The 22,925-nt window shown below is 43.5% G+C and overlaps 1 protein-coding gene across 5 annotated transcripts; it reads left to right on the top strand.

Annotated features, from left to right (window-relative positions):
* Positions 1–170: 170 nt before the first annotated feature.
* Positions 171–20,808, top strand: UNC119 (unc-119 lipid binding chaperone). 5 transcript variants are annotated; one of them, XM_035342856.1, is made up of 5 exons: positions 171–398; positions 11,058–11,171; positions 13,074–13,176; positions 13,985–14,157; positions 14,951–20,808. In XM_035342856.1, exons 1-5 carry the CDS (start codon positions 242–244, stop codon positions 15,061–15,063), a joined length of 660 nt encoding a protein of 219 aa, XP_035198747.1. In that variant the 5' UTR covers positions 171–241; the 3' UTR covers positions 15,064–20,808. The 5 variants fall into 5 exon arrangements, with proteins under 5 accessions (XP_035198747.1, XP_035198746.1, XP_035198748.1 ...); XM_035342855.1 differs by having other exon boundaries at positions 173–398; positions 13,038–13,176; XM_035342857.1 differs by lacking the exon at positions 171–398 and adding an exon at positions 6,408–6,650.
* The last annotated feature ends 2,117 nt before the right edge of the window (positions 20,809–22,925 follow it).

Below are 22,925 nucleotides of genomic sequence, written 5' to 3'. Positions count from 1 at the left end.
ACCCCAATGGGGTCCCCCAAACCCCCCTTTGGTCTTCCATGGGTGCATCCCTCCCGATGCTCTGGGGGTTATCCCGGGGGGGGGGGGGGGCCCCCTCCCCCGGGGGGGGGCCCCCGGGGGGCCCGGGGCGGGGGGGGGGGGGGGGGGCGGGCGGGGCGGTGCTGCCCCTCCCGGTGCGGCGGGGCCGGCGGCGGCAGCGCAGCGGGGCCGGGGCCGCTCACAGCGGCGGCGGAGCGGGGCCATGAAGGTGAAGAAGAGCGGCGGGACCGGGGCCGGAACAGGGACCGGGACCGGGACCGGGGCGGCGGCGGCGGCGGCGGCGCGCACCGAGGAGGAGCTGGGCCGCAAGGCGCTCATCGGGCCCGACGACGTGCTGGGGCTGCAGCGGGTCACCAGCGGTACGGGGGGGCACCGGGGGGATTTGGAGGGATGGAGGGGGGGAACCGAGGTGCACGGGGAGGCGGTGACCCCAATAAAGGGGACAGGGAGTTGGGGTGCGGTGCTGCAGGGGGTGGGGATGCGGCACCGGCAGGGCTGGGGATGTGGACCCCCCCGGGCCGCCCCCCCCCGTTGTCCCCCAGGGATGCTCAGCTCGGGGAGCAGTCCCCCTGAAACCCCCTTGCCCCGTAGGGATGCTCGTAATGGGGAGCAGCTCCTCTGCCCCGTAGGGATGCTTGGGTCGGGGAGCAGCCCCCCTGAAGCCCCCCTGCCCCATAGGGATGCTTGGATCAGGGAGCAGCCCCCCTGCAGCTTCCCACCCCGCAGGGATGCTCAGGTTGGGGACGCAGCCCCTCTGCATCTCCCCCCTGCCCTGCAGGGATGCTCAGGTCAGGGAGCAGCCCCCCTGCCCCCCAGGGATGTTCATGCTGGGGAGCAGCACCCCGCCGCCATGGGTGGGAGGTCAGGGCTGAGATGCTCCCCTCCGTCCCCCTCCTGCTGCTGTGCCCTTTCGTGCGGGGCTGGGCCAAGCTGAACCCCCAGCCCATGCCCCCTGCTGTGGTGTGGGGGCCACAGATGCAGCGAGGAGGGGGGCTCCTTTGCCGCAGACCCATCCTGCAGCCTTCCTCAGTGGTTTCCCAAGAGCATCCTGAGGGAGCGTGCAGGTGGAGGGTTTGTTGTGCTTGGCCGCACAGCTCGGCTGGGACCAGGGTGGCGTGCAGCTGCGTTGGATCTGCTGGGATTGCAGCACCATGGCTCAGCTCAGGAGAAAGCATGTGCCTCAGGCCAGCCTGGCTATAGCTGTGCCAGCCCGTCCTGCTGCCCCCCCCAGGCCCTATTGCATCTCCTGGGTCACCTCTCTGGGTTGTTTCCCTGCAGGCAGCGTGCTGAGGAAAAAGGGAAGAGGAGAGGGCTGGTAGGGAGTTGGGGGTGACCTGGGTGGCTGGCCGTGCTCCCTTTTGCCTTGGAGAGCTCTGTGATGTGGCATCGGGGCAGGATTCGTGTCGCAGGCTAGTGCTGCGCTGTGTGATAAGCCCTGGAGAGAAAGGATGTGGTCGTGAGTGTCGTGCGTGCAGGCAGCCCCGCGGGCCTGCGTGGTGAGCGGCGCGGTGGGGTGAGCAGCAGGAAGGGTGGGAGGAAAGTGGGGGCTCAGCGCTGCCCCTGGGGAAGCGGTCAGGGAGGCTCCTGGGAAGAGGGGCTGCTGATCTGGGGGGGTCCTTGGGTCCAGCTGAGCTGCTCTGGTGGGCTGCAGTGGCGTGATTCAGGCCCAGAAATCCTGCTGCCTGTAGCAGAAGGAGCCGTGCGGCAGGCACTGAAGCGTGCTGCCAGCGTTCTCAGAGCAGCAGCAGTTGGATGGTGAAGCCAGCGATGGCTGCGTTAAGTGCTTCATGTCCCTGCTTTATGACAGCCTGCGTGCCCCTGCGTTCGGTGGTGGTGTCTGGAGGGGCTGCAGACACGCGTCCAAACCTTGCCCTGGCTCCCAGGGCGTGCAGACCTCACGTGGCGTCACCGTGGCCAGCGCGGGGCTGGTTTCCTGCCTCTTGCAGCCTCTGGAGCACAGGAAGGACAGAGGAAACGCGTGGAAATGCTTCACTGCCCTCCTGTTAGGAGGCTTGCTGGTGTGAGGGTAACGCAGGGGGTGCAGATGGGTCCTGGAAAACAAGGACTAGGCACTGCAACGAGCCCTGGATAATGCCTTCCCTGGGAAGTGCTTGCCTGTCCTGCTGGGCACGTGGCAGCTGTCGGATGCTCTCCGTACCTGAAGTCCTCGGTGCACATTTTTGGGTGTGGGTGTATAATACATCCATGTCGAGTGGATCTCATTGCCTGTCGATACTTTGCAGCACCCCTTCTCAAGGTGTTTCCCACCTGGTGGCTTTAGCAGCAGTATTTTTATAGTCCTTAATGCGTAACGCTTATTTGGGGCGTTTTGTGGCCTTTACTCATTTCCACGGGTCACAGCAAGCTCGTAAAAAGAGACTGGAATTTTTGGCAATGGGAAACCATTCCAGGCTTGTGCTCCAAGCAGAGGGTGCTGCAGGGAGGAGGAAGGACCAGGCTGTGGGAGAGAACTTCATGACTACCCCAGCCTGTCCCTTGTGAAGTTGGGGCAGAAAAGATGTTTTTGGTGCACTTCTGTGACCCCAAAGTACACGTGTGCATGGCCGTGACCAAGTTCACACTTGAGTGTATAGTTAAAGGCCTCTTGAAATCCCTCTGCTAGGTCCCTGTAGATTTGTCTGTCCTTGCTGAGTGTCCAGCACTGAGTGGCCCCAAAGGAGGGGAAGGATCATGCAGCAGGGGATGCCAAAGTGATTTTACTTCCCGAGAGCCTTGTTCTAGCTCCTCGTTCTCACCTCCCTCTCTTCCTTTTCAATTTCTGGCTTAAGCACGGCCATAAACCCAGATTCAACTCCTTCCTCATTCTTTCTGCTTGCAGCTCGGTGTTTGCAGCCTTGGTGCCTGGGGTTAGGACAACATTTAGGGTGTGCCTTGTGCCTGGCTTGAGTTTGAAAGGAGGATATGAACTGGGGGGCATGGGGAATGTTCCTCAGACCAGGAGAAAGACCAGCAACTTTCTTTCCTCTCTGAGTTTTAATATGTGGAGAATAAGTGAAGCTTGTAAGGACTATCTGATACCCTGGCCTTGGTCGTGTATGTCTTTTGAAGGGTATTAACAGCAGTGAAAGGCTTTGGGATGCATTAAAGGGACCATCAGAGAATGGTGAATGGAGAGGTACATGGTTAAAATTTCTTTTTTTATATATATATTTTTTTCCTTCAGCCCTCTTCTTAATTAATCCCTTCCCTTTGCAAACCTCAGTGCTTGCACCACCAAGTCATCCAGACTCATGGCCATGGTCAGCCGCATTTCAGCCATCCTGGTTCTGATGCCCAAAGTCGTGGTGCCCTGGCCAGTTTGAAGTTGAGGCAGAAGTCGGGGGGGGGGGAGGGGGAGAATTGCAACAGCGAAGTCCTGGTACCCTGGGCATCCCTGGAAGTTCCAGATGGGGTGTGTGATCCACTTAGGAGAGGGATCACAGGGTGGCTGGCGGTGGTAGCAGGGCACTGTGCTTGCTCCAGGAGGCCCCTTCCAGCCCTGGGCATTTGGGGCGTGCTGATCCTTCAGGAGCTCTTTTGGAGCCAGGGTTTGCTGTCCTGTGCTTGCCCTGCCTGCTGTGGAACTCCTCGATATGCTCCTTTCTGGTATGCTGGGGAGATCTGCTTGCCCATCCATCCCAGAAGAGTGGGGTCTGTGAACCCAATTTGCTGCTTGTGGTTGCCACCTGCCCGCCAGGCAGCGTGCAGGCAGGCTGTTAGCCATGCTCTGGTATTTGGGTGGGGGGAAAGTCCTTGCTTCTGCATCAGGAAGCACAGCTGGGCTTTCCCTTTCCAATAGGTACAGCTGACGAGTGACTAAACGTTAAATGTCTTGGGCTGGGGAGCTGGAGGAGCAGGATGTGGCTCTGTGGCAAAGTGCGCTCGCTGCTAAACCAGAGAAACCCCTTCTGTAACTAGCCAGAAAAGCCAGCTGGGCTCTGCTCCTAATGTGTTCCTAATAAGCTTAAAGGGGGAGTTGTGCGAACTGCATATGCTGTGTCCTTTCAATGTTAAACTCTCCAGCAGTTCCAGATTGCTCCTGGGCACTAGAAAGCCTGATGGATCTGGGGTGCTGACCCCAGAATATCTGGGTCTTTTGGCTGGACTGGATCTGGTGCCACTCCAGCTAGATTAGGTGTCAGGCAAACAAACCATTTCCTTTGCAATTAGCTGGATTTGTTACTTGCTCATACAACTGTGCTTGCAAAGAGGAAAACCTTGTGACGTGATTAATTTGGGATTAGCAAAATGAGCAGGGCAGAGCTCACTTCAAATTGCGATTAATTACCGCAGCAGCCAGAGGATCAGAGGAGCCCGTTTGCAGTTATTGGGATGTCAGTGTCTGCGAATGCCACGTTCTGCTTTGTGGGGCCAGCTGAGAAGATGGGGCCTGGTGTCCCTTGTACTTGGTGTCGCGTTCCTTGTCCCTGGCGTCCCTTGTCCCTGGTGTTGCGTCCCTTGTCCCTGGCGTCCCTCGTCCCTGGTGTCTTTGACCACGCCGAATCTTGCAGCTTTGCTGGGTCACACCGTGCTACTCCCACATGAGCTGTAGGGCAAAGCTAATTCCAGCAGAGCTTTAATTTCTTTCTCTGTCTTTGGGGTTAGAGCCGTCGGTGGTCAGCAGGAAGATGGTATTACTGCCTTTGTAATACCAGCCCCTTTTGCCAGCGTGTGATAGCACCAGCTGTCAAACAGATACATAACAAAAGGCAAGAGGTTGCCCTGTGTATAATAGTCTCAGGCACCCGTACAGTTTGCCTCTAATTATAAAAAGCTGATCTTATAAGCTTTATATTTTAAGCTTTACTCTAAAGCTTATTTTATTTTAGAAAACCAAAGGGTTAAATAATTGATTACATACTCGGAAACAATTACAAAACAAAACCTATGTATAAGGAACACACACTTAATCATTTCTGAAACTAATCTCTTCCTTGAGCTGTCATTTAGCATTTCTCTGAGACTTCTCTCAGCAGCTTTAGCTAAAGGCCAGCTTGGCAGAGGGCTGCCTGGATGGGCAGGGCAGACCCTCGGTGGGTGACTTTCCTACCCGGTTTGCTGTAGCGTTAACAGGAAGCTGATGTGTGCAAATCAATCTTCAAAGCCGCTCCTGGACTATGACTTTCCTTTCCTTCCCCAATTAATCGAGGAAATTTATTGCAAGAGGAGCTGTGATTAGCTGGGGGTGTTTGTGAGGAGGTTAATGAATCACCGTTCTGACTTGTCCGGGGCTGTGATGTGTAGATGTGTTTTGATATGCTGATTTCTCGTAGCAGAGCGGCATCCCAGGGCTATGTCAAGCTGCTGTCACCGTGGCTTCTTTCCCAGGCAACACAACATACGTCGAGAACCTTTTCAAGGCTTTGTGACAACTCACATCCTGAAGTGTTGTGTAGATGAAGGGTTTTGTTAGCAGTCTCGCGCTACAATATGGCCTGCTACATTTCCAAGGGGAGCACACATGGCATGTGTGTAGCGCAGGGTGCCGAGCTGGCAGCCGAGTGGGTTTCTCCTTCTGCCAGTGTTGCTGGTTGGGGCCATTCCGGGTGGAAATGGCAAAGATAACTAAGTAAATAGATGAAGGGAAAGCTGTGGTGTGGGCTGGGGGAGTCAGCCTGGGGCTTTGTGCAGGGCCTGAGTGCTTTGGCTTAGCCCTGTGCAAAACCAACGCGAGCTGATTTTGTTAGTGTTCTCGTCAATGTTTCGGACTTCGTGTACAGTCCGCATAAACAAGGGGGCAAGAAGCAGCTTTTGGAGGCCCTAGGGATGAGGAAAAGGGCAGCTCCTACCTTCCTTAACAAGGCCTGGAGAGCTGTGGTCAAATTAATTGTGAGAGGGTGAGGTCTGGAAAGCTCTCGCAACAAATAAAAGGGGAAAAAAAGCAGGCTGCCACAAAAAAGCAGAGCCTGGGAGGCCTGTCGAGCTGTGCTGCAGGACTCGGCGTGTAGTTTGGGATGGCACACTGCTGTGTGGGCGCACCTTATGGGTAACAAGAACCATTGGAAACACCTCGGCTCAGACCCTGCTTGGATGCTCTCCATGCTTAACGCACAAATGTGTCGCTGCAGTAAAGCTCCTGTGGGAATTCTCCTAGTGCAAGAGCTTCTTTCTCCGGTGCATTCACAGCGGGCTAATTACTGAGCGAGGCAGGAGGGCTGCAGGTGCCTCCCTCCCCGATTACCCCCGGCCTTTGCTCCTCCAAAAGCCGTGACTTTAGAAACGGAGCGGGGAGATCGCTCTCCCCTCGTGGCCTGTCCTCTCAGCAGCTTCCCCAGAGCAGCAGGGTGCTGGAGGCAGCTCCCCTGGGGAGCAAAGGGTCCGATCTCAGTGCTGAATGTGCAGCAGGGTGATGAGCTCCGTGGCTAGGCAGTCGTGGGGAGCTCTGCCACGCTCCGGTGCCACGTGCTGCTTCAGGATCTCGGCTTGCTTGTCTGCCGTCCTCTTTACAGGACTTGAACTGCTGAGGCAAAGGGCAGGGGAGATGGTTTAGTGTTTTCATTAATTGAACTCTGGTTGTCTGAGCAGACGTATCAGTACTGCCTGAAACTTGCCCTGCCTTCCCCTTGAGGTCTCGTACTCAGTCCTGCGTCAACGCTCTGCGTCTTGACTGGGTTAGTGCTATTTTTGCTCGCTTCCTCCTGAGGCTCTCCAATCTGATAATCTCCTAATCTCCAGCTCCTAGCAACTCATCTGCAGTTGTCTTTGCTTTATACCTGGCTTACATCTTGGGAGCAGTCTTCAAAACAGCTTCTGACCTTGTTGCCTAATGCAAGTTAAGAAACAGGCCTGCGTGGCAACAGGAGCCATCTCATCCCCTAAATTCTTGTTATTGCTTGTGCTGGGGAGAGATGTTCCTATTACAAGTCACTGCCATTGCATCTATTTCTTGTATGGCATGTTCCTGATTTGCATTCTTTTTCACCACCAGAGTTTGAGTTCTTCCTTACCCCTGCTACACTCCACTCACCTCTCTGAGCGATTAAAGCTTAAAATAGGAGCTGCCCAATCTGAGCTTGGATGCTCTGATGAGCAGCACAGAAATATCTCTGATGTCTGTGGGAGAGGACACGTGCTTTCCCCTGGTTGCAGAGAAGGAGAAGAGATCTTGAGCACGACAAGCAGTGCTAACCCTCTCACTCCCGTGAACTTTTCCTCTTCATAAAATGTGCCTGGTGAGGTGATTGCAAAGGGCACCTGAAGTTTTAGCACTGACTTTTAGCTTTCTCTGATGAGGATTAAACACCTAATCTCATCCACGGGATAACTGAAATAACAGGGAGAGGGCAGGAGGAGAAAGTGCCTTCATTAGCTTTCCTCTTCTGGGGATAGGCATTGTATGATTCCTCACCTTTGTGCTCCTTTGTAACATCAGCTTGTTAAAATGTATGTCTGGAAATAAGAATGAGGGTTCACACTGTACCACTGCTCGCAAAAGAACAGGCAGTACCTGCTGCTATTGTCTAGGCTGTGTTTTTGGTTTTCTTTTGCAATCTTACTTGTTCCCAGGTCAGAACTGGCTCTTCGCTGGGTTAGGACAGTGGAGGTACCACCTCAGAGCTGTAAACAGGGAACGAGCATCCACTGTGTCTCATAACAATGCTAGAGATCTCTTGATGAATGCCAAGCTACACATTTCTGTTTTTTTTTTTTTTTTTTTTTTTTTTTTTTAAAGCACTTTTTTAATACAAAGGGAATAGGAGAATTCATACAGAAATCCATTGTGTCTGGCTCAGGAAGCCCACCAGCTCTGCTGCTTCCTGAGACTGCCGCAGTGTTGCTAGTTGTGCTTCCAGCCTCTTCAAAACCATGGCAGAAAGATAGAAAACGTCCGTAAGAGTAGGGACTTGCAGATTTTTGGGTGTGATACAGAGATCATGGGGAAAAAAAAAGCCAAAGAAGCACGAGAGGGAAGAGTGATGCGAGTGAGAAGTAAATGCTAGTATACTTGGCCTGGCCAATTTGCAAGTTTGCTCTGTGCTTTGACAACAAGGTGGTGAGGATTTTGGGTTTGGAGGTCAGGGATATAGCAATTCTCTGTGCTTTAGGAAGGAGTAGGAAATGCTCCTCTTTTGTGATTTGTTTTTGCACTACTTACTGTGGGTACGCCTCAGAACAAAAGACAATCTGCTGGGTTTTCTAAGATGATGCTGATATGTCTGTTCCTCCATTCTCTGTTCAGAGGGTGCTTTCCATCAGCGGTGAATCAGCTGAGTACTGAGGGCTTGTTCAGGAAGACACCGTGATTATTTGGTTACTGACGGGGAAACAACACAGCGTGCTTTGGGGGAAGCAGAAGAAACAAGAAAATATTCTGTCCTGAGCGACCAAAACTACCTTTCTTGTAATGATCCACTTCATTTAATGGATGCTTGAGCAGCCTTATGTCTCACTGAAGCAGACGTGAATGCTGCCTCCATTCCCCAAATTGTGCTTACTGGGACTTAGGATAATGAAAGCAGATGATGCATTTAAGTGCGTCATGGAAGTGTGGGCAACTGGGCCCTGCAGTAATTTAAAAATAAGTGTGTGTGAGATGAGATTAGCAAATTTGACAGTGCTCAGCTAAGCAGAAGTTTCTGCCAATTCCAAGCACAACACTCTCGATAAGACCTACCAGCGTGCCACGGGCTTCTACTATTTTGGGAAGAACATGGCTACAGATTTTTTTATTTTTATTTTTTTTTAAATACAGACTAAGAGGAATATACACTTTTTTTTTTTTTTTTTTTTTTTTTAAAAAAAAAAGCACTTGATTGCAGTGCTTTCCCTCTACAGTAGCTAATCCCCCCAGACGTCACTCGGTTAGATACTGGCACGCTGATTAAAATAAATAAAGGGTTTCAAATACTTTCCATGCAAAAAGAGTTGGGGGAAAAAAATACCTCAGGGGTGCCGATGTCAGGAGCAGGAGCCCGGTGGGGATTCTGCTTGGGGTTTATTCCTCTTCCGGGGGCTCGGCTTCGCTCTCCTCTCCTGCGGATGAGTCGGGGCCAGTTGCTGCAGCAACGCTGCTGCCAAGGAGGGGGATAAAGCTGTTGCCATGGCACTGGATGGGAAGGAATCCTGCAGAAGGAAAACACTTAATAATTAACTTGCAGACAAACACAGCTTCAGGCTTGCCTTCGTGCTCTAGGGAAGGTGTCCCGGGCTCCCAGGCGACGGCGGGCCCGTCCTACAGCCCCTTGCCTTGATGGAGAGCAGCTGGCTGAGCGTGGCCGTGGGAGAAGTCAGGGCTGCAGCTGCTTGGAGGTGGGAAGGTGTAGGATGGGCTAAGACTTTGGGCTCGCTGTTGTCTTAGATCCTAAAATTACTGTGTGACCGCATGACATCTGCGTGAGGACTGCTCAACTTTAGGGCTTAGGGCAAGGAGTTTATATACATTTCTGGCCCCTCGCCCTGGGTAGTGTTAAAGCAAGGACAGGAAAGACAAAGTTATGCACTTTGTAGGCTATTTCATCTAACAGTAGGCGTTTGTTTTCTTGTGGCAGTGAAAAGATTGAGCTTTTATCTTATTCTTCCTGCTAGTGCAGGTACCGGTGTTAGATTTAATTTGTGCTGTGTTGACAGGAAAGGGAAACCTCCCTGCCAAATGCCAGAGATGCTTCAAGCACAGTTCTGTCTTACAGCCTTGAGCATTCACCATCTGGTGGTGATGGTGGAGAGTAGTAAAATCGTCTGGAGAGTAGGCTTAATACTTGTGTTCATCGTCCCAGTGAGTGCTCAGACAGTCCTCCAAGTTAAGAAGATTTGCAAAGAATAACAGGCTTCCAGGAAGGTAAAGGTGCTAGATGTGCAATTCACGTTGAGCCGCGGCTAGGAGCAATCTTTCGTAATGCTGACAGTGGCTGTCTTTGTCTTTCATGGCAGAGGGGCCTGATTTCTTTAATTACAGATTCCAGCATGAGAGCTTGTTGTCTGGTAGCTGCAATGTGTGGCATTTGGGATGTTCTTTTGCTGCAGCAGAGCAAGCTTTTATTCTCTCCTTATCTATGGGATGTGAACCATAACCCCAAGCCATAATGTAGGTAGCTGATTTGTTGCACCTGTGCTGACGTAGGAGTTGTAATAGACAGGTGTGATCTCTAACTACACTGTGACTTGGGTTTGTATGTTCAATGAATAAGCCCCAGGTGGATGGGTATATTTAGAAATAGGAAAAGCAAACAGAAGTAAGTCATTAGCTCAGACTAACAACCGGAATTAGTCTCTTAGAATTAGAATGTTGAAGCATTACCTCTACCTTAAAATTTCTAAAGCAAGTCTTCTAGAACATGCAGGTGCATTGTCATTCAACAGCTATCTTGTCTTTTATACACACATTTGTTTAGATTTGCCAGGACAAATCATTGGAGCTGCTTTCAATCTGTGCTTATCAGCAAAGTGAAAAGTAATCAGGAGGCACCAGCACTCTTTCCGCAGAGGGGAGACTGATATCCAGGCCAGAAGGCTGCTCAAGGCATAGCAAGGCTGATGCTTGGAACGATGACTTTTCTACCAAAGACACCGACACTGGTGGAAGCAGGGAAAGGGGCTGTTCCCAGACCAATTCCTAGTACTGGGAAGGGCTTCAAAGCCATTTCCAGTGCTGAGGAAAAAAGTCCTTGCATGGGACAAGCATGGGTGGAGAGAAGAGGCTGTGCTTTGCCTGCAGAGGGCTGGAGATAGCAGAGATGGCACAAGGGAGGAGGACAATTCCTGTTCCAGCTAAGTGCAGTCGGCTTAGTGCCCACAAAGCTGCTTAGCACATGCATTTTGCCAGAGGGCAGCTTTTAAAAGAGGCAAAGCCTCTTACACTGAGAAGGCAAGGATTTGGTGGAGGTGCTGACTATTCTCAATACCCTGAGGAGAAATGGAACCAGGGAATGCTGGCACAAAGTTGGAAAAAAAGTGATGACCTTTTAGCACTGGGGCAGAGAGGCCTTTTTCCCGTTCTGTCCAAGCAGGGCAGCGTGAGCACTCAGTGCTGGGACTGTCTTTGTAGACATTGAGCCTTCACTTTAATTTGCTTTCCTCTGCAGATTATTTGTGCACTCCAGAGGAAAATGTTTACAAGATAGACTTCACCAGGTTCAAAATCCGGGACATGGAATCTGGCACAGTGTTGTTTGAAATCACCAAACCAGCAGCATCAGGTGAGTGCACACGCAAAATACTGTTTTCGTGAACAAGCAAATGCTCACGTCTGCTCCCTTTTGCCATGCCCTTTACTCCATGTGTGTCCCAAAAATAGGAGACACTTTCACCTCCAAGAGGGCTTGAGTCCCAGCTTGCGGCAGAAATCCTATTCAAGTATTCCTTTGTACTAATAGTGAACAGAAGTCATTGCTGCTGTATTCTTGTGATTTCCATCTGTGGTGAGAAAGGACAGATGGATATTGTAAACAGAAGCAAAGAAGGAGGAGGTCAGCACATGAAGTTTGCTGGTTTTTTATCAGCTCGAGTCCTCCTGTGATAAAACAACAAACAAAACACCAGTGCAACTGTTCTTTTCGTGATCGCTCATTGTTTTATATCTTCCTCATTTCCCTGCACGTGAGAGGAAGTTTTCTGTAGCTTAGAGATATCAAACCAGGTATGCTAAGGTGAAATGGCTTGTCCAGAGTCACGGTGCTACCCTCAGTCAGAGGTAGGAGCAGTAAGTCCCTTCAGAAGATGTATCTCAAACCAAAGGGCAGTCTTGCAAGCTCTCACTCTGAGTGACCAGCAGTGGATGGCTTAGAGAGGATAGGAAGATGGTAAGCACATTGTCCAGCATTCTCAGAATAGTTTCCTGGCCCATATTAATGTATGATTGCAAGAGTTCCTTTGGAGCTGATATCATATTTCATAGCCTTCATTTTTTTATTTTTATTTGTTTGAATCTATGTAGCAATTTCTTGATCCAATTTAGCATCTACAGTGACCTATGGCAAGGAATCTCCCTGCGTGACCACATGCTATGGCTAAAACTGTCTACTTTTGCTTTGGATCTATTGCATGCTAGCTTCATTAAGTGTCCTATAATTATTTCACTAGAAGAGACAGTGGGCAGCTAAGTTTTAAAGCTCCCAATTTATATACTCTTTGAAAAAAACAGAGTTTCACCTCCCTTTCAATGTCAGTGAGTGACACCTAAGAGGAACTTAAGAGAAGAGTTTGGTTTGTTTCTTGCTTTTCTTCTTATTCTTTTTTGTTTGTTTGTTTAATTAATTAATTATATTTTTTTTTTTAAGGAAATACCTTTAAGGAAATTGTCTTCATAACAATTTAAAGTTTATTCTTTACAAAGTTGCCCCCCCATACCATACTGACTGCGAAATGTTTGTGTGAATCTCACTGTGACTGTTATTTTATGAACTTGGTTAATAAATCCATTAAAGAATTGCGTGTAATGAGATCACTTAAGTGGTTATTATTAACAATAAGGAAAATAAGAATTAGAATCCCTAATGCATTGGTCATAGTCCTTTAGTTTGGTGAGGAACCCTGAAACTTTGATCTGTGAATCTTTTTGCTCATAATGCACGTTTTCTTAGTTAAAATAAACAACCATGCAGACTCTCTACAGAGAGCTCTTTGTTGATTCAGTGTTCTGCCAGAAGGGAGCTTTAGGTATGTTTTGTCCGGAAGAATTGATTTCTGGCACTGCCAAATCAAAGGAAATGGTGTGGTCTGGGGTACATAAGGAGAGCAAAACTGCCACTGAAGCTGAGATCAGTGCTTATTGAGGAATAAATCACCTAATGAGGAATATACCACCTATTTTTCACGGTGGTAATATTAGAAAGAATGTTCTCCCAGTGCAGTCTGTGTGTTGTGCACTGCAGGAATGTAGGCATAAATTTGCTAACCTTGTCGGTGAGCAGAAGAGCCTGGGAAAGGCCTCTGTGGTGCAGAATGTCCTCCAGGTTTTTCAGTGTGCTTCATCGTATCATGCAGGCTCCAAAAAGACACGGAGGGGTTCTCTGTGGAGGAGAGGAAAGTTAATGTGGTATTTTCACTGGATTTCTGTTTCTCAGACGACAGTGATGGAGCTTTGCTTTGCGCTTTTCCAGAACGTGAACACAATGACAAGAAGGACATTGACCCAAATGCAGGCCGGTTTGTACGCTATCAGTTCACCCCAGCTTTTCTTAGACTTCGGCAAGTGGGAGCCACGTAAGTAATTGCTCCTGTTCTACTTTTTCTCGTACAGAGATCAACTGGAATCTTATAAAAAGTGGCTGTTGCTTGTTGATCCTGTCAGGAAGTTGAGTTAATAGGGATTTTTTGTTATGATCTGCAAACATATTTAATGTGTGCCTTGCATCCTCCTTTCCCTTAGCTTGTTTATATACCTCAGGAACAGGCATGGGGTTGAGGAGATTAATGCTAAAAGAGGCAATATGATGGGCAGACTACACAGATGTTCCAACTTGTTTGCACCAGAATAATTTTTGACATGTCTAGTAGTATGCATGCATCCACCAATAAACCACACCAAAATGTGACACCTAAAGGATCTTTAAGCATCAGGCAAAAGTTACTGCTCCTGTAGTACAGGTGAAAGGCTGTATCATTTCTTTAGTAAAAGTTAGGAGTAATTTATCTGTGGTTATATAGTGTGCATGGGGAGATGCAAGTTTTGGTTGTATTTCCTTTTCTGGCCTCCCAAAGTAGTAGTAGGGTTTTGTTTGTTTGTTTGTTTCTTGTCTTTACTGGAGATTTTAGAAGGATATGGGTCATTATACGGCAGGTTCTTTTGTTATCTTTGCTCTTCTTTACTTTCACTTTAAGACAGAGTATAAGCCATGATTTTTAATGCTATGTTTTGTCATTGTGAACTTTTTAAGAAAAGGAGGAAAAGATCCTTTGATTAGTACCACCGCTTTTTAGTTTTGGCTTTTCCTAAAAGAACTTTATTCTACATATCGGGAATGGTTGAAAGTCGTGCTTAAGGAATAAAACTCATTTCACTCTTTTTCAGGGTGGAATTCACAGTAGGGGACAAACCCATCAATAACTTTCGCATGATTGAGAGGCACTACTTCCGGGATCAGTTGCTCAAGAGTTTTGATTTTGAATTTGGGTTCTGCATTCCCAGCAGTAAAAATACTTGTGAGCACATCTATGAATTCCCACAGCTCTCCGAGGATCTCAGTAAGCTCTTTTCAATTACTGTGAGGTTAATCTCAGGTGTTTTGAAGAAGCACTTTCTTACAAGCTGTCTATAAAAAGCGGCTATGGCAGAATACTTCCAAGTAGCCCCCAGACAAAGATATATATATATATATATATATATATATATATATACATATATATATACATATACATATACATATACATATATATATATATATATAAATTTTTACATTTATTTTTTCCCTTCATAGAAGGGAAGCTTCTGTTTCTGGGATAATTGTATTTTTATAAAAATATCTAATAAACTAGGACCAAAAAGATGTGCAGTAAACAGGTAACTTGTGTTATGTTCTGTTTTAATGTTTGATGTTCTACATTGACTGAGAAGTTTTATTTTTAGTATGAACATAATTTTTATTTTTTCTCCTCTCTCCCAAGACAAACAGGCATGAATGCTAAATCTGAGTGACCTTATATTCTCTATAACCCCGATAATGTATGTCAGCACTCATATTACATTGTGTGGAAAATGCAGTGGTATACTGCTGTCTCACCACAAGAAATTTCTTTTGAACTGTTTTGAGGATAGGTAGAACACTTATACTTTGTATGGTGCCTTAACATGTTTGGATTGTGTTTGAGTTCCTTAGAACTTGAAACAAAGGGTTTGGGTATTTTTTTTTATTTTTTTTTTGAGTGTTTGCTGCTATCTGAGTAATGCTATTAAGCATATCTGAGACGCAGTCTCCAAGAAACCCAGTGCAGACTATTTGCCTCTGTGTAACACAATTAATTTTATTTTTCCCTGCAGTTCGAGAGATGATCCTTCATCCATATGAGACACAGTCGGACAGTTTCTACTTCGTAGATAACAAGCTGGTGATGCACAATAAGGCGGATTATTCGTACAGTGGAGGACCTTGAGCACAGGATGGGCAGCCAACCTGTGCTGGCCTTCCCTTTCCTATTGAAGTCGTCAGGGACACCAACACCTTCAGTTCAGTTGCCTACGTCAACTGGACAAGAATCCACAAACCAAGGACTCTGCCACAGTAGGAGTTTCATGACTAAATTTGCCAGTCTAATCTCTTTCGATCTTTGGAGCAGGCCCAGTTCTTCAGAACCCTAAGCAGTTCTACAATGCTAAATGATCTTTGGATACCACTTCCCTGAGTTCTTTAGGTGTCTGCTTTGAGAATGGCCTTGTGGGACCTGGGGGATTTTGCCCTAATTGTGTGGATTTGTGGTCTTGCCCTCAAGCATTTTTAGGACGTGATTGCTTTCTCAAAGAATGCAATCTGAGAAACCACGTGAGTGGATGGATGCAAATGCAGAGATTTGTTCATTTCTTTCTCTTTGTGAATGCTTCAAAAGCATGGTCAATGTAACTTGTACATCCAGTTGAAAACCTTACAAAATCAACTTTCATCCTTAGATGATTTCTCTAAATAAGCATCTCATCCTTTTCTTTTGTTCCTTCAATGTAATATTTTTTTAATCTTGGAAATAATGAAACTTGCAGTGAAGACCAGTATTTCAATGACAGTTGTTTTTAATCAGGTACTGTCCATTTGCATTTCAGATGGAAGCAAAATAGTGTTGAGTGCATACAAACCCTCATAAACGTTCTCCATTAATTTCATTTTTTTGCAAACTGAATCTAGAATAATCTGAAAAAAATGAAGGATTTTAGTTTTGCTCTAGCACTTTTACATACCTAACATTCATCCTATTCATGCTATATGTTATACATACCTGTTTTCTTTCGTCTCTGCTCATACTAAAACAAGGGCTTCAGCGATGCTTGCTAGAGCAGCGCTTTGATTTGTCTAGGGCAGTCAGAAGGTGTGGAATATCCGATTTTCCATTTGTGTCTGAAGAATGTTGTAATGGTGCTTTTCCCTCTGTTAAAAATGTTTTGCATTGGATATTAATACAAGCGAAACAGTAAGTCTAATAATGTAGCCTTTAAGCTACACCAAAAATATAGCAAAAGCTCTCTCTTCAGACTCCATAAGAAGTCTAATAACAATCTTGCACAAGTTTCTCAGGATGTACTTGTTAGAAAGGTATTAGTGCCGTGAAGCAGCAACATCAAAAGAGTAAACTAGCGCATGCAAAACAAAACCTGAGAAGGCTGTGTGGGGCAAAAAGCTTCCATCCTTTATTTTTGCCTAAGTAGCCTGTTGTCATGAAACCCTTACTCTAAAGATGAGTTCAGTGATACTTAAAAAGAAAAAAAAAAAGGCAGTTGCAGTTTGTAGATATTTCTATAAATACTTGATGTCTCCATGTCTATTTCTGTGAGTTTAAGTGGAACGTTGTATGTTAGCCTCAGATACGTGTGACTGTAATAATTTTTATAAAATAGCATTTCCAGTTGTGATCAACATCTTTCTAGTCACAGTCCAAGTCAAACAGGAGAACTACAAATGGTTTCAAATGTAGCCATCTGCTAAGAACAGGGAGATTTTGTACTACTATTGGAGTTGTGATCACTACCAAATGTGTTAGCATTTGTATCTGCTTGGGCTTTCTTTAATTCTGGATTCGGTTTTCTAAAGAAATACAGTGGGTTTAGGTTACAGTACAAGTTTTTTTTTTTTTTTTTTTTTTTTTTTTTTTTTTTTTTTAAGAATGGAAGTGTAGAGTTCACTGACTTTACACGGTATCTTGCAGTAATTATTAGCACAATGAGACTCGTATTTATTGTTATTTTTTGTCTCTAGTGTATAAAACCATAAAATTTAGCCTACAGCTGACTTACCAGTTTGAGGGTTGCAAAGAATTTCCTCATTATTTGTATTATGCTTTGAGCTACTGATCACTAAGTTTTATAGCACAATAATTACTAAAGGTGAAAATAGTTTCAAAAGCCTAAGTCCTCCCCACATTTTTTTTTTTCTATCAAGGCTGTTAAACTGCCTTCATATTCAATGATGCTTTGCAAATTTGAATATTGATGAATTTTGTTCCAACTCTTGGATGAGCATATGTACTGACTTGAAGACAGATTGACTGTTTCTGAGTAGCACCTCCTATACAGGTTTTTTTTTTTGTTTGTTTGTTTGTTTATCTTTAAACTCTTACCTGCTGTTCATAACAATCACTTCTGTGCGTAAGGCTTTTAAGAGACTTTTAGCAATGGTGCTTGGCCAGAATTACCAGTCTTACATTTCCAACAGCTATATCATGTCAGTATATTTCTGCGAGAGCAGTTGTTGTACTTTGGTGTGGGCTCCTGTCAGTCTTGGGTTACCATACTCAATATCCTCTCTGTATATGAATACTGTAGCAAATCATTGTTTGCTGCACTGAAATAGTCATGTTCTGCTCCCTTTTTTTAATGCTACCTCCTTTAAAGACTTTAGAATTCAAAAACAAAGGTCATTTGATAAGAATTTTACTGAAATCACCTAAAACATGCCCCTGTGAAAAAGACCCTAAAGAAATTTATGTTGTTGCCAGCAGTGCACTGTGTTGTTGAATGGACTTTTCTCACGTTCTGTGTTTTACAGTAGGTTTGAGGTTAAACTATTTAGGATGAATAGGAAGAACTATTCACAACTGATCTCTGTCCTGAATTCTGCTAACTGTTCTGATAATTCAGATTCCATGAGTTGTAATTTCAGGCTAATAGAAAATTTGGTGTGAATCATATAGGAGATATTTTACTAAGCAAATTTACTGTCTTTTATTATCAGGAATGCTTTAAATCAGGAAAAAGTTAGGCATTTCCAGTAAAATTAATTTCATCCTGCTTTAGTTTTTCAGGTTGAAGAATTTTATTTTTTATTTTCTTTTTATTTTAGAAGTCCCCACAATTTCGTACAAATAAGTTTCTATTCTTAAGCCAAAGCAAATAACAAAACTTTCTGTGGGAAGTGTAATGAAAGTGTTTTTTGCTTCTCACTGCAACAGATATCAATGTTATTGCTTAATTTCACTTGGAAAAATTTGCATTTTTTCAAAGTTATCTACATTCAAAATATTTACAAACATGGGGGGAACCACTGGCCAGGAGAGAGGTTCCATTCCTTTTCTACCTATTTATGCAGCAGTGTAACGTATAGCGTCAACTCAAGCCATTACATTTTTGCACATAAATAGTGCGAGAATAATGTTTCTTTGAAAACTTTTGCAGTACAGATGCTGTTCTAACACTGCGTCTGTCCTTGTTTTGCATTAAATTTATGTGCAAAATGTAATGTTAAAGACCATGCGTTGTAAGGCACTGAACAATTTCAATTTTCATTCATCTGAAAGCGAGCTGGTTGCTCTCAGATGAATTGTAAAGTGAAACCACGTTTTTCCCCTTAAATTGGCAGCTGATTCTTATTATAAACCAGTTCAAAGTCAAATCTTAACAGCATGGTTCAGAGAAGAATATATTAATCTTCCTGAATAGTTACTATTTTTAATTTTAATATTAATCATTTTTAGGTTTACTTTGGAAGCTCACCTACATAATCACTAAATATTGTCTTTGAAAAAATATTTATTGTATTTTTTTTCCTCTGCTCTCATTTTAAAAAATATTTTAATTATCACTATGGGTCTGTTGCCATGAACCAATATGGAAATTTGGGATCTGGCTTTCTGAAAGCAAAAGAAAACATCAAAAAGCCAACCAAGATTATTTGCTAGTAATAACTAGTTGTTTTCTATCATAAGACATTGATTGTATGTGTACTTTACACAATGAATTAATCTTGGAAAAAGAAGCAGGTGCTAATAGTTACTTTTTTTTTTTTTTTTTTTTTTTTTTTTTTTTTTTTAAACAAGGAAGTTACAACTCAACACATGCTTTCACTTTCTCAGTCTTAAATCCTTTACATTTCAGGTTTTGTAAAGAAAGTAACAATAAAATATTTGTGGTTAACTGCCATGCTGAGTGATCTTACAATTCACAAACTTTAGGGGCAGAAATAGAACAATTTATTTTCAAGATTAACACCAAGTATTTAAACCAAGTATGGTTTAAATTTTTGAAGCATTGTTCTCATTACAGTGACAAAAGCCAGAATTGTTACTGTGAATATATCCTTTGTATCGGTGACATTTATGAAATAACTGAATAATCCACTCGCCCTGAGTCAGAGAGATTCCTCTTTTTCTTAAAGTCTCCTTTATTTTTATTTCTGTAGGAAGTCTCTTTAGTTTTGAAAACAACGTGTTTACCAAAATATGAAGGAGCAACTAGAACTGTATGCATTGTACAAATGTTAATGAGACAGGTTGACATGCATTCAATCTAGTGGTGAAAGTTATCTTTTGGAAAAAAAAATGAGGGAGAGGGACAAGGACAGGAAAAACATTAATTTCAGCTGATTGAACCCAAGAGCTGTAAAGCCATGATAAGTGTAAACATTTTTTCTTTTGAGTTTAAATGGCTGATAGCTTCTCTTAGCAGTTCTTTTCAATAAGCCTAGCACAAGCTCTGTTTATACAAAAGCACTGTTTATACAAATGTTTCAATACCAATCAGATATTAAATCTCACTGACAGTTCATATCATTTTTTAAACATGGAAATATATTTGAAGAGTGTGATACTTCAGGCCTCAAGTGCAGCTCAGTTATTTTCCAAATCAGAGTCTGACTAAGCGGTTGAAATTGTGTGTTTGTGTCTGTTCACAGGACATAGTTAACTGCCTCCCTAGAATCACTGTGTTAATGCCTACTGTGATGTCTGCTCGTACCTTAATGCTACACTGAGAAAACCTGTTTGAATGTGACATTGACTTTTTTGCATAGAATCAGAATTGTCTGTATTAAAGTGTATTTATAAAAAATATATATTTTTTGTGGAAGGAAAGTAGGATTCTAGTTAATATACCATTGGGAAAATGTTAGAAACATTTTTACCAAGTTCATTTATAATTCTTTGTATCTTGTTAGTTACCTGATCTGTTTCCTATAAGAACATCCACTGTGGCCAGTTTAGTGGCAATGCAATGCACTGTCATGCAGAGAATCTGGTTTTCAGAAAACTGGGAGTCTTTTGTTTCCTTTTGGGACAGTAAGAAACTGAGTAGGTTGCCAGGAGAAAAAGGAACCTTGGCACCAATTCCATTCTGTGGCTTTGGCTTCAGTAACTAGTCTGTTTGACTTGTTTGCAGATAGATAAGTAGGGAGAACAAAGATTGAGAATTCAGGGTAAGAAAATTAGATGCTACAATTTAGTCTTCCTGTAGGAGGAGAGAACTAAAACTACGCAAGGACTAAATAAGGAGTACACTTGCTTATAATTATTGAACAGTGGCAGCTTAGGCATAAATGTGCAGACTAGGGAATATGCTTAACTTTTTCCATTACCTCGGAAAAATGGTTAAAAACATGTCACCTTCATTAGCAAGTGTTTCTTCTCCTGTAACAAATTGCAAAATGTAAAAAAATAAAAATTAAAATAAAACAATACAAAAACTAAATAAATTATTGATCCTAGAAATGGGGGTTCTTGTCTATTTTATTTAACATTAAATGTTTATTTTAGTACATGAAAAACATTTAAACTTTCATTTATTTTCCCTCTATATTTTAACTCTAATTTTGTGCAAATTTATGTAACTAGATTCAACTTCTGTGATCGCAAACTAAACAATGCACGTGTAAAAACTCTTCAGTGGTTTGCATAGTTACATAAGTAAAACAATTAAAATGTTTGAAATGGGATTCAGCGTTCTGATTGGTGAGAGTATCTTGGGGCATAATTAAAATAAATTATCTTCAAAGTACGTTAACAAAACTTAGGAGTTCCACAGATCACAGTTTTGCACGAGGTTATGCTTTTGAAAAATCTGCCAGCTGCACTATGGAAAATTGATTTTTGAAATTAATGTGACACCTGCAATTCTCGTCTCTGCCATACTGAGTAAAACCACAACATCTGCTCAATCTGAAACAAATTGTATTGGGATAATTCAATCTTGATTTTTTTTTTTTTTTTGGATGTTTTAGTCCTGTTTTTCTCAGCATTCCTGGGAATACGTCTGTATTTTTCTGTGAAGCGAAACAGCTTACCTACTCCTAGAGGGAAAAAAAAAGTATAATGTTTTTGTTTGAAAGTATCTACTGTGATTTTGATTTGTTAGAATTACAGAGGACACCTTAATAACACAGCATCCAGCAGAACACTCATTTTGGACTGGAACTCGCAAAAGAAATTTATTAAGAGAAGGCTTTAACTTTTGGACTATTACTCGGAGCTGCATGAAATACCTGCACTGAATTCTGCAGTTGGGTGATGACCTGAGCACAGGTTTGTAACATGACTATTGTTCAGCTATCACTCATCTGAAATCTGCGATGAAGACATAATCAAAAGTTTGACATCAATTCTCTTACAGACTCTTCTAAATCAAATTATAGTTTCTGGTTTTGCCCGTACAGGCTCTCTGTGTTTAGATACTCTCTCCTGATTAAGCTTATTCTTGGAATTACCTGAACAACAGGAAGCATAAGGTCTGTTTTCTTAGAATTCTTGAAATGAGTAGATGCTGATTTCACTGAATACATAAACAGCAGAGATAGCAAAATCAGTCCTAATAACTCTTAAGGGAGGTTAAACAGTCTCTGATGCTTTAGTATAATTTCCTGAACTGGTTGTAAAACTTCTGAGGCTGAAGAGAGCCTTCAAAAATATTTTTTATAAAAATAATAAATTTTATTCAAGAAAAAGTTTCCCAGTGTTAAATGTCTACAGAAATAGATGACTTAGTGTTCCTTAGAAAGAATTACCAATGCTTTTTCATCTTTTTTTTTTTTTTCTTATGTACTATGTGTGTGTCATATTTTACAACTAAGTATGCCTAATTATTCCTGAGATGTTCTGTACCCCTCCTCAGATTTTTATTTCTTATGGTATTTGTCATCTGTTTAGCTATTGTGGCACATCTTACACATTCACACCGTGGTTCTAATTCTTATGTCATTATTCAAAAGCATTAATCTTCCAGTGACCTGCATTCCCTTAACATTTCTTAACTGTAATAAGAATACTTCTCACTGATTTACTATGCCAAATTTTCCAACATTTACCTTTAAGAAAAATATATATTTTTAAATAAAATTTTACAAAGGTTTATAATTGCATGCTAGGATAAACCAAAGGTATTTATTCTATCTATTTAATTCCACAAAAAATTGCTTTACATATTTTTTTTTTTTTCCTTAACCAGTGCTGTACAAGAAATTAAAACAGGAGGTGAAATCATACTGGGTAATGTATTTTAATTAGAGCTACAAAGATAATTTAGGTAAAGTGCAGTTGCATTTGGATGATTCCCAGACATTATTCTGAAAACTGACATAGGACCTTGAATAACAAAGGCCCGTTTTATATAATAATAATAATTTAATTATTCTAGTAGAGGGAGTAAACAATGTTAATGAAGCTTGCATATGAAAGTAATTTGTAGAAAGAAATAAAAACAGGCAGGGAAGTTATAACAGCAATACATAAAATGCATAATGAAAGTTATTTTATGAAAGAAAGTTAATACATAGGGAGGAAAAGAGTTCTAAACACTTTCATTTTTTCCTCTTCTACCTAATGACAGAATGAATCAGAAGAGGGGAATTCCAGACGGATAATTTATAATCTTTATCTATAATGAGTCAGAAAATGATTCCAGATCAAGAATTATTGGAATACACCAGATTTGCTGTATTTAACAGTTATGCACACAGCTGTATCTCTTTTACTTGCTTGGCTATAGGAAGTGTAAGTAGCTTTTTTTTGGGGGGGGGGGGGGGGGGGGGGGGGGGGGGGGGGGGGGGGGGGGG

Source organism: Oxyura jamaicensis, chromosome 19, assembly GCF_011077185.1.
Source record: "Oxyura jamaicensis isolate SHBP4307 breed ruddy duck chromosome 19, BPBGC_Ojam_1.0, whole genome shotgun sequence".
In the NCBI taxonomy this organism is placed as follows: Eukaryota; Metazoa; Chordata; class Aves; order Anseriformes; family Anatidae; genus Oxyura; species Oxyura jamaicensis.
The sequence above is the reverse complement of the archived record's forward strand: the minus strand, read 5'-3'. Positions and strand labels throughout refer to the sequence as shown.

What these genes read in the sequence shown, in the direction of transcription:
- UNC119 (XM_035342855.1), top strand. Translation starts at nt 242, where the DNA reads ATGAAGGTGAAGAAGAGCGGCGGGACCGGGGCCGGAACAGGGACCGGG. An exon ending in CACCAAACCAGCAGCATCAG is followed by an intron (nt 11,172 to 13,037) that starts GTGAGTGCACAC and finishes TCTGTTTCTCAG; the next exon opens with ACGACAGTGATGGAGCTTTG. An exon ending in CTTCGGCAAGTGGGAGCCAC is followed by an intron (nt 13,177 to 13,984) that starts GTAAGTAATTGC and finishes ACTCTTTTTCAG; the next exon opens with GGTGGAATTCACAGTAGGGG.